The following is an 11594-nucleotide window of genomic DNA, read 5'->3' on the forward strand; positions in this document are numbered from 1 at the left end:
TACAGTGAAGACCTGCACCTCTCCCCACTCCTTTTTTAAACATCATTTAAGAATGGCTAAAGTAAATGCTAATTACATGAACCACAGTGGGAACAAGCAAAAAACCCCAAAACCTAAGAGTAGAGCAAAGCCAACAAATAGAAGAGAATATATTGGTGAACTTGGGATTGTCATGGTAACTAGACAAGCTATAAATTCACTGGCAGCACACTTGGATGTTTTAAGCAAATTGATGTCATTACAACTCCATGAGTAAGGCTTCTGGAATAGGTCTGGTAATAGAGTCTGTTATTACAGCTGCCCCTTCTCAAACTCCACCAGCTCCTTACTGAATACCTGAGCTGAAATTTGCCATATTAAACCCAGCCCCCTCTGGGTTATTAAATACCCCTTTCCCCCATTCTCATAAATGTTCCTATTGCCCTAACCAGAATTTTCCAGAAGAGGAGGGCAAGCACTGCCATTTAAATTGCCTGGCTGACTCAGCTGCTTCCCAAATCAGGGCAGGGAAATGACATTGCCAAAAAGGCCCTGGCATCCTCAGCCCTGAACCAGTCCCTGAGGTGAGAACTGCCAGGAGCAGACACCTGGTAATCCAGAGATACAAGTCAGGGAACAAGACTGGGACAAGCAGCAAAGCAGTGTGTTTGAGGGACCTGGGAAGAGGAAACCTTCCCCTTTGTAATGTGGAATAAATTAACAACACACCAGCCCAAGGCAGGTCTGAGTCCTGCCTTAGCTGGCCCTGGTGTTAAGTGACAGTGCATTAGTGGTGGAACCAGTTTAAGCTGTGGTGAATAACAGATGGAAGCTTTCAGCTTCAAGGAAAACAGAAGTCTTAGTACAGCACAAGATGCTGTGCCTCACCCACTCAGCTTGTCATCTTGAAATGTAGGAAAATCCAGTGAGGCTTTCAGGCCCCTTTAATGTTGCTTAAAAAAAAAAAAAAATCAGCCACTCCCATGTTAAGAAATACTGAGATCAAAGCTTTTCTCAGCTGGAGCTGTGTCCCTGCTTCACCCCCAGGCCTGTAACCCAGCCATGCTGCTTTTCCCTTTTCCCCACATGCTGGGGGTGGAGGAAGGAAGGAAGGAAGGATGAACACAGGAGGGAGTCCTGCACTGCAGCTCCTTCCCTGTCACACAGTGGCACTCAGCAAGGAGCTGCTGCCCAGCCTTGGAGTCTCCTCCTATCCCACATCCCTCAGCAGCTCCAAGGAATGATTTCACCTGACCAGAGAGGCTCTGACTCAGACTGCAGCCAGCTGCCCAGGGAAGGGTGTAAGGCACTGTGAGGCAGCTGGGAACTCCCTGCACTGAGCTTTATTGAATCAAGAAATGGAGCTGCTTCAACTGACATCTCACACCACACAGTGAACAAACCCTCTGCAGCCATTTCAGGAGCAGTCAGGATGTTTAAGATGGATTCTGTAACATGTCCCATGTCGAGTTTTTCCAGGTTGAACAGCATTACACTGCTCCCCATTGAACATTCCCTCTTCACACATTTGCCTGCAGGGAAACAGGGCAGGGCAGCTCCTAGCAGGAACTAAAACCCCAGGGATGAAAGCAGTAAAGAGTAACCCAATTTACTCAGCAAAATCTCAACTGCAGGGACTGAGTGTTTACCCTGCTCCCCTTTCCAGGCCTCTGCCCTGCTCACTCTTTACCTTCCCATTTCTGCAAATGTAGTGGGGATGTTATGGTGCAGGAACCATTCACCATTTTGTATTTCTCCAAGAACAGAAAGGTAATAAGATGAAAAGGTATGAATAAAAATTCCATTTGAAATGGCCTTTGCCTCTAGGAGGAAGAAAGGATGGCATCTGACTGCAAAAGAGCAACTGCACCACAGCCTGCTTGTCTGCATCCTGGGGAAAGGGAAGTGAGAAATGAGTAGAAATATTTTCCTGTCCTGACCTTGCACATTTTTCTATTTTATTTTAAACATTTTTGAAAAGAAACAGTGTCAAAAGTCAATAAGAAAATGCAAGAACATTAAGATAATCCTTTGAACTCACTGAAGCTGAGAGAGGCCAATAAATGTTGTACAGTGCTGATGATAAAATCAGCAAGGACAGAAGTGTTAGGACATTTCCAACCTAAAGCCCAAACCACAGCTCAATCCCAGTATTGCAAAATTAAGAGCTAAGGTGTGTGGCTCCATGGTCACAACTATTCAAAAACAAATTTACATAAATGAAAGGGCAGACTCTTCAGGAATTTTTTAATAGGCATAAGCATGCTATGAGTCCAGTTCCTTAAGTGCAAAATCGAATTTCATCTGTGTTGCACAAACAGCAGAAGGTCTCATCCAACACTGAGATTTTCAACTGAAACATTTCCAGAACAGAAATCAAAATAGGCATTCAAGGTTTAGTTTGCACCTGAGCTCCTCTGCTTTGTGTGGTTGTCTCTAGATATGCCTTAAGGCAGTTTGTTAATAAGAAAAAAAGGGAATTTCTTCTCAGTTACACTATGGTGTTAAGACAGCTGGCTGAAGCAGGTTCAGATTTTCCTTGGTGAAAGAATTCCATTTCAGTGGACTTTAAAGTAGGTCCTGAATAGAATTTTCAGCATAGTTTTGCAGTTCTTCTAATGTGACTGTTTCATAGGCCCCAAAACAGCAATATTAAAGAACCATTTACAAAAACCATGAATGGGCAAATGGGGGAAAAAGCTGTAGAGCACTTACAGGTAAACAAAGGCAGTTGCAGTATTTTTCTCAGAAGTTAAAATTACATGCTACTGTGTTCAGAATTTAAACTTCAGACTAAGTGTTTAAAGCAGAATTTTACACCCCTGAAAACAGGGGACTGTTCTGAAACACTTTCATTTCCTGACTGTAATAATCACTCTTTGTATACACAGATGCCACATTCCTTAATCACATTCTAAAATAGATTTCCTTAAGGTATCATAGATAGCAGAAGAACAATTCTTTCTCACATAGTTATTGATGAGCTCTACCAGTTTCAGAATAGCAAACTTCCAATTATTTAACAATATAAATAGTGGTTACTAAAGTTTGAATCAGAAGTATAAAATATCTATGTAAAACCACATGCTACAGCCTCTCTGTACAAAGGCCAGGAAAAAGGTTCTTTTTTCTTGTAACAAAGTGCTACTGCAGAATTGACTGATTTGTTGTGGACATTTCTGAACAAATACAGATTGTTTGGCTCAGAGCATTTCCTTACAGACTCTAAATTCTTTCAGAAGATTGTAAAGCAGTTAGTTTCAGGCTGCTCAGTAAAAAAAAAAAAAATCCAAACAAAAAACCAATAACAAAAAAAAAAAAAAAAAAAAAAAAATTCTTGAATTATGGCTGTGCAACCAAACAAGTAGGCAAATTTTAATTTTCTCTAAACTCTTTCCCAGTTTTCTGTATGACTTGAGAAGTTTCCATCTAGATTTCATTTACACAGAGCACCATCAGCCAGTACCTGTGTTCCAGCTCCAGTCATCCAAGAAGCTGCTGCTCCTCCTGTGGCACCTGGGCCATTTGAGCATTCCTGGTGCATAAGGCTTTGACTCATCTGATTTTCCCTCACATGGATCAGGAATGAATGGCCAGGTCCCTTTTCAGCTGAGAGCCCCAAGAGCTTCTCCACTGCCTCCAGCTGTAAGGCAGCACTTGTCCATGACCCCCACCCACTCCAAGCACAGTAATCCTGGATCTTATCCCTCCACCAGAGGCATGGGATGGAGTGAAAGGGGGAAAACCTCTAAGGCAAGAGTCCCAAAGAGGTGCTCAACTCACACCTGAGCTTCAAAACATCCCTTCCTTTTCATACTAAGGCTGCCCATCAGATTTTCCCAGACATCCTTTATTCACACCTAGACACTTTCAAGTAGAAAGAGAGAACTTGTCCATTTATTTGGGATTTCCAGGTACCAGGCAGTCCAGAGCAGGAGCAGCATCTGACACCAGGCTGGCATCCCTGGAAGCCCAGAAGGAGCACTCAGAGCATGTTCAGGTGTCCTGTGCAGTGATCAGCACATCCCAGCTGTGCTGCAGCCGTGTTCCAGACCCCAGGCAGACAAGTCAGAGCTGTCCAGCCTCTGCAGTGTGCAGGACAAACAGCCACTACACTGATGGACACACAGCCTGGACACACTGGCCTGTGCTACTTGTACATCCACTCGCTCTGTGGGGTGAAATTCAGAAGCCATAGGTACACAGTGAGAGTTGGGGGAGATAATGACACCAGGAATGTTCCCAAATATGTCTCCACATGTTCCCAGTCAAGCTCCAATATTCTGCATTACATCAGTAACTAGGACATTGACTCATACCTTTAGTTTTCATATCAAATACCAGGTATACCTATCTGGATGGCAGAGACAGCTTTTTCAGAATTGGTCCATAACACTGCAGTGCATCAAAATCAGATTTTGAGCATTTGTTCAGCAGCTGCTAAATGAAAAAGGAAATTTTCTGTGGCTGGTGGAAATCGCTTTTGTTTCAGGGCCTCAGCATTAAGGGTTGGTTTTTCATTGCCATCAGAAACTTCAGTAAGTGAGGCTAAAGTGGCCAAGATTTCTTTTGTCTTCAGAGAAATGTCCTTAAGGAACAGAAAAACAAGCAACCTTGAATATAGTATTAGGTATTAAAAGGTTTTCACATACACTTACAATAAAAAAACAATCAATACAGAACAAAAAAAGGAAGCAATGGTAAATAAATAGCTCATTTAAATAAAGACCCCACTTGTAACAGTTCTTCAGCCTGCTCTTGTGCCATATTGGATAAAGGAAGCACAACCACTCCTCTCCTGACCTTACTGAGCTCTGTGACTGAGTCACTCAGTTGTGAAGTGTCTAATATTACATGGGGGAGGGAGTGATAAAATGCCATCATCATAAAAATCAGCTTTTATAGCTAAGAAGCCACATTTAGCAGGACCTTTTCAAGGTACTGCCAATACTATTGACACAGCACTGAGCAAAATCCATGCCTTGTGGAATAAAACTGGGAAACCAGTCTTACAATCAATAGAATTTCTGAACTTTCTTCAGCAATGTAGTTACCCAAGAGATAATATAGACTAAGTTATCCTTAAAAGCCTGCATGATAAATAAAAATGCTCATTTGTATAAAGGCAGAAGGTAGAAGAAACTGACTGATTCTCAGTGCCACTCTTCCTCCTAATCCCTCCTTCTGCCAAGATTCAGCAATAGAAGTTAATTAGATTTAAAAATAAAATATTAACCTTAATGACTTGGCTGTCTGATTTATCTGGATCTTCTGCAGACTGAACAATTAGTTGTCCAATTTCTTTGTGAAGTTTTCCCATTGTCATTGCCTCTGTGTAAGAAAAAACCAAAACACCACACATAAAATCACCTTTTTTGTGATACCTAGAAATGTATATGAGTAATACACCAAACTGAGGAATCTTTTCATGACTGCTATTTGAAATCTGTTGATAAAGGCAATAACTTTGTATCAACAGCCAGTACCTCTGAAGTGGCCCAAAGCAGTGATAAGGAGCAGCAAGATGATAAGCAACATAAAAGGTTTTCTTTCAAATAATCCCCAGACTTCAAGTATTTAGTGCCATGTTTTTCTAAAAACTCATGTAATATATCTCCATTCAGCTGAAAGTCTCTTCCATGTCTAACATGGATGTTATGAAATCTCAATTATGCATTTTTTGGAAAACAAAGCACATCTTCATAAAAATTCCAACTTTAACCAGTCTTCCAGGGTGGCAATAAAATGAAGACAGAAACTTACAAATTGACTTTTCAAAACCTGGATGGAAGAAGGATCAAGATTGTTTGATCTACAGCAAGGTTGAGCAAGAACTGTCAACTCTGGAATAAGCTGCCTCTAAATCCAAAATATAAAGAGCAACCAACCTTTTACTACAGGTGAAACTGTAATCTCACTGTCTGCCAAATTCACATAGACATCATAGAGGTCTGATCTACTGCTCACTTCAGAGTCTGTAAATCCAGCAATGTAACCTAGAGCACAGAATTGAGCAAGATTAGGATCTTCAGAAATAAAATCAAAAATCACAGTCCTAAAGTCTCTTCTAAGAGTATCTGACACAAAACCCACTGGACCCAAGAGGCTGCTCTCTTGATATTATCAGTCATTCCACAAGTGCTCAGCAGATGCTTCATTTCCAAGGAGCTTAAAAATGAACTTCTAAAACTGCCTTGAGCATGGATTAACTGCTAACACTACAGCAATATCACCAAGTTACCAAAATGACATTTTAAACTCTCTTCCTATTAAAATTACTCATTTGTAACTCATTATATTCTCAAAATCTCCACTCTGGAGCTTCCTGTCACAAAGTCAGTATTAGACTGGAACAGAGGAATAAACCCAGCAGATTTGCTTATTTATAGCATGTCAGATGAGCAAACCTGGAGCAGTTTTTTTTCCATGGAAGGTGCTTAGTGAGCTGTAGAAATGCTGAAGATGAGTAGTCTCCTTGCTCATATTCTGTATAAAGAAGCCTCTTCATGGCCACATGATGTGTCACAGGAACCTCTGCATAAAGCTTGGGCCTGTTCCTGGATTATGCATGAAGCACTGTGCACACACAGCACTGTGTCACACAGACCAACTCCTACAGGTAAAGTTTACCTGGGATGAGGAGCCTCAGACTTCACTGACATCAAAACAGAAGTCTGGGACTTCAGGGTTAGGAATTAAAAGAAAAAACAAACATTCCATTACTAGTAATGTGTAGAAGCTGGGAGAAATGTTGCTTATCTAAGTGAGCTGGTTCTGTACACCAGGAAGACTTTTAATCCCTCCAATCAAAGCATCAAAGAAGTCTCAAGGCTGCTTTGCATCTGTGATTAGAGATAGACTGATGTGGATCCACCCAAAGCCACCAGATTAACTAATTATCTTCCCACATACTTGTTTAGCTGATTTGCCTTTTCCAAAGAAAATTGTTTAACTTTGATCAATACCATTAACAGCAAAATAACCTTTTTTTCCCTCCAAAGTTCCCTAGTGCAAAACTTTGCAGCAACAAGCTGAAACAGAATTTTCCTGGTATTTTTGATTAAGAAATCATCTCTACCTGTGCAGGCTTTTAAGGCTTCCAGTTCATCCTCATTTAGATGCACATATGAATGAAGAATTGACCAGTCTTGTCGATGCCACACTAAAGCAGGCAAAGTCCTGGGGAGATCAGGGTGCAGCTTGAGACACAGTACATTTTTACTTACACTAAACAAAGCTTCACACTAAAAACTGCATGCCATGAAAAAAAACAATTATCACTAGGTCCCATTAAGGGTGTGTATATTTATTTATGAATTGTAGAAATTTCACCTATCAGTACAAGCAGAGTTTATCACTCATTCTGCCATTCAATTTCTCTGAGTAGAGCAACATGCAGTTAAACCTTAAGAGGGATTTAGCAGAATTCCTATAAACAAGTTTAAGATGGATTTGTTTCCCTTGAAATACAGGGGAAAAAATGAACCTCAATGAAGGTTCAAAATTTGTTGGACTTCTGGGGGTGGGTGGGTTGGAATGAAGGAATTGATAAAGTACCTGGTAAATTCCTGGATAGCTTCTATTCTGGGATGGTAGACTACAATTCTCTTCTTTAACATCAGTGCAGTATATAAAATAACTGTTTCCATTCCAAACTGAGACACTATATCTAGAAAAGAGAGGGAATTATTTTATAGAAGATATTTATGCTGATATTATCATGTTTTTGAAAAACTTTAATAGCAACAGCACAGGTAACAGTGTCAGCACAGTTTACTTGAAGCATGCATGAAAACAAGATTGTATTTTAGGCTGTGAGAAAGAAATCAGAGCAGAGACTGTGGCAGAGATGAACCTTTGATGGAGCCAGCAAGGTAAGCCTTGCGAGCATCAAAGTCCTTGCTGAGGAAGGATCCATTTTCTTCACTTTGGCAGATGCCCTTTGTGAGGACTGCAATGTAACTCTCCATCATCTTAACTGGGCTTCCATGCTTCAGGTAGATTCTGTGGGAAAAGGAGAGAGTCTGCTATTTTAACTGCAATCACTGCACCTATATATATATAAATATATATATATGTTAAAAATCAGTATCACAAATAGTAATATTGCTGGCAATAATTTTTATTCTGGACACCTGGCTGAGGTTTTAAATACTAAACTAGAAGTCTTCCAACATGCACACAAACACGTCTGTCGTTTAGAATTTAAAATAACCCTGTATTTTTATTTCAGCTTTCTATTTTATGAATGAACCAGCATGGACTAAGATAGAAACACACCCCAAAGGTGCAGGTAGGTGTCCAGACAAAGGATTCTTTGTAGACTTGGAAGGTGTCTGCTTAATGGAAAAGTAACTACCACAGTAACTCCAGTAACATGCAGACTATGACTAGGTAGCTTTTAATTTTTTATCCAAGTATCTTTTGCCATTCTTCTGTACTCTTTACCAAATAATGAAAGAAAAATATAAACATGTCCTTGATACTCAATAAAACCCCAAAATGACACAGAGGAAGCACACCCTAAGAGAGCCATGCACTGTCAGCGGTCTTCCAGGAAGCACAGAGACACTGTAACCTCTTTTACAGGGCAAGATATTTCAGGAACAGCACTGAAGCTGTCAACTACACATTTTCCATAGCACAAAGCAACATCACACTTGAAACTCAATTATTATCATGCTTAGAAGAATCCATTCTAGATTTGAAAGGAAGTATTAGCTGGTAAGTCAGCAGAAATGTGATCCACAGTGAATCTAAATTTTTCATGTATCGCCAAATAAGAACAGTTTTTCAGTACCTTGCAGAATTGGTAAGTCTGAAAGCATTTCCAAGTCTGCATTATATATAGTAATTCCCAAGAGCACAGTAACCTCACAATTGCATCCAATGAGCTGCAAAATCCCAGGGAATACTCTTGGTATCAAGAACTGGGACTGAACTAATTTGGAAACTGAAGGAAAAGTAAAATAAGAAGCAGACAGAGAATGAGAACGGGGACATGAAGGGAAGTGAGTAACAGAAGGAAATGAGAAGAGTTTTTTCGTTGGAACAGGGCTCTCACTTCCCCACAGGAAAAGCAAAACCATCCCTGGGTGCTGTGCTTGGCTGACAGGAGCTGCAAGCAGCACTTACAAAGATGTTGTGGAGGGATCCAAGTCATTCACCATACACAGGGAGATCTTTAAGTCCAGCACTGACATCTTCCCAAACATTTACACCTTTTAAAATATACTCTCAGAGAAAATGAGTGTGAGGGTGGTGGTGGTGTGTGTATGGAGAAGATACAGATTAAAACCCAGTAAACATCTGACATTCACCCAACACCTTCTGTATATGACAGATCAAATCAAGGATTTTTATAATCTGATTTCCTTTGTAGGGCTGAGTTTCCTGCAATTTGTTTGAACAAATGCAACCCAATGAACTGAACCTTTTGCTTTGGCAAGATCTAAGCATGCAGAACCTCAGGCCAGCTTTTGTACAGACCTGCAGAGGATCCTGGTGAAGGCTGCATATTTCTCTGGGTTGAAGTCTTTGGCTGTCAGGACAATGGAGAAGTGGGTCACCTGCACATGACACAGGCACAGAAACACACAGAGCTCAGGTAATGACCCCACAGGAACAGCCTTGGTCACTTCACTGTCCAAGCTCCTAACTGCAGGAATGGCCTGGACAGAGAACTTCTGATGTGACTCAGCTCTAGTACAGACTATCTTCTGCTTAACCTACACACAAGAGTTGCTTTCCTCTAACCTCATGAGGCTATTAAAAAACAGAAAGGCATTTTCCTTCCCCATAGCAGGGAGGAAACTTCCAGAATTTGTTGCCATCAACATATTTAGAAAGAGACTGGAAAAAACACAGACAGTAGGCCCACAAACAGAACTGCTCTAACGTCCTCAATCAAATGATTGTGGCTGGGACAGTACCAGACTGAAAGGTTGTAGACAATGACCAGGCTCACATGTCCTCCTGAAATAGCATCTCCCACTGCACCTACTGAAGACAGCACTGTGACGTTTAATTTTATTTTACTTCATAGGATATATAAACTTGGAGTGAGGAAAGACAAGCAACATTCTGCTGGGGGCATACAAAATTACCATGTCATCTTTCTACTTAACAAGACAGCATGAAACATGAAAATTGATCAGACTCAACCAACAGTTTAATGATTTCTATAACAGGGAAAAGATAGAACATACAACTATATTTGCTGTCTTCCAGTAATAAATGCAGTGGCAAAGAAAGTACCTACAAAACTCAATCCTTTGGGGAAAAACGGCAGCAGGTTCTATAAGAACAAGACTCTGGACACTATGAAACAAACTCCATAGAAAGAAATAAAATGCTGAACTTAAAATGCAAATTACCTAGAAACAGCAGCATGAAATAGCATTTGTATGTTAACACAAAGAATTGGGTAATGAATACCTCAATCATTCTGTGATGCCAGGTCCTGGTGACAAATGAAACAGACTAGCTGGACACCTGGACAGAGCTGCATCTGTGAGCACACAACACCTTGAATCCCTTCTTATTTCTCTCCATGAGAAAACACTGCTTAATCTACAGAGAACTCTGCAGAAGCCCTCCCTGCATTCTGCTGAAAAACTCCACCAAGCCATACCTTCTTCAAGGCTGGAGAATCTTGAACTTCTACCGTTGTGATGTAGAACCAAGACCTTTTATACTGGCCGAACACAAACGTGTGGAGCAGCTTGTTTTCATCTGTAAGGCAGCACTTTCGCAGCAGCAGAGTCCTCAGTTCCGCTGTTACGGACGGATAACACCAAACCCACAAAACATCTCCGTTGGTGTCTTTTTCTATGGTGGAAAGATGTTCACTGTGAGAATGCCAAACAGCAGCAAGGAAGTAAATTGATGGGTTAATCAGGTTTGTTTCCTGGAATGAGATTAAAATTTCACCTCACCCTGACCCTAGACATCCAGTTCTGCCACTACGGTTCAAGCCTTAAGGCAGGAATTCTGACACGGGTTTTATTTTTTTAAATGTTATTCTTGACCTGCTTCACGAGGTCCAAGAAGCACCAAGTTTGAATGCACGTTCAATATGAGCACGGCATTGAGGAACAAGCACCCGGACCAGCTCATTGATGATTTTCCCTATTTCTGATTTCGCAACACCAACCTCGGAAGAATTTCAGACACTTCGGCCGAGTTGTGCACGGCTGAGCCCCGCAACAGGCAGAGCCGGCACCCCCGGCACGGCACCGCCCAGGCCCGCGGCCTCAGCGCGGCGGGCCCCGGTAGCGCCCCTGCCCGGTTCCCCCGGCCCTCACCGATCAGCCCCACGGCCCGCAGCAGCTGCGCCTCCGGCTCTGCCATCTTCGCTCCTCCGCCTTCCGCCCGCCCGGCCCCGCTCCACCCTCACGGCCCCGCTCCGCCCCCCCGCCATTTACTGAGCGCTCCCTGCTGCTTCCTCCTCAGAACGGCCGCCCGTTCTCCGGCCCGAACCGGGGGGAAAAAACGGGTCTGGGAAAAATGGGTGTTTTTTATTGTCTGTGTCACAGAATCCCTGGGAAGTTCAGGCTGGAAGGGACCATGGAGCTCAGCCGGTGCCATCGCCGTGCTGAAGGAGGTCTCCAGAG

General features: G+C 42.0%; 1 protein-coding gene across 1 annotated transcript; it reads right to left on the reverse strand.

Moving 5' to 3' along the window:
* Positions 1–3330: 3330 nt before the first annotated feature.
* Positions 3331–11357, reverse strand: DENND10 (DENN domain containing 10). The gene is made up of 9 exons (XM_063163114.1): positions 11286–11357; positions 10613–10809; positions 9469–9548; positions 7835–7983; positions 7537–7648; positions 7058–7158; positions 5868–5975; positions 5216–5310; positions 3331–4567 (listed from the first exon to the last, which is right to left on the reverse strand). Exons 1-9 carry the CDS (start codon positions 11329–11331, stop codon positions 4391–4393), a joined length of 1065 nt encoding a protein of 354 aa, XP_063019184.1. The 5' UTR covers positions 11332–11357; the 3' UTR covers positions 3331–4390.
* Between the last annotated feature and the right edge of the window lie 237 nt (positions 11358–11594).

This window comes from Melospiza melodia, chromosome 9, assembly GCF_035770615.1.
Source record: "Melospiza melodia melodia isolate bMelMel2 chromosome 9, bMelMel2.pri, whole genome shotgun sequence".
Taxonomy (NCBI): Eukaryota; Metazoa; Chordata; class Aves; order Passeriformes; family Passerellidae; genus Melospiza; species Melospiza melodia.

Excerpts from the sequence above, each read along its gene's own strand:
- DENND10 (XM_063163114.1), bottom strand. The coding sequence starts at position 11,331 with ATGGCAGAGCCGGAGGCGCAGCTGCTGCGGGCCGTGGGGCTGATCG. Across the intron at positions 9,549-10,612 it reads ATTCTCCAGCCTTGAAGAAG|GTGACCCACTTCTCCATTGT; the intron begins GTATGGCTTGGT and ends TGTCATGTGCAG. Across the intron at positions 5,976-7,057 it reads AGCCTTAAAAGCCTGCACAG|GTTACATTGCTGGATTTACA; the intron begins GTAGAGATGATT and ends TCTGTGCTCTAG.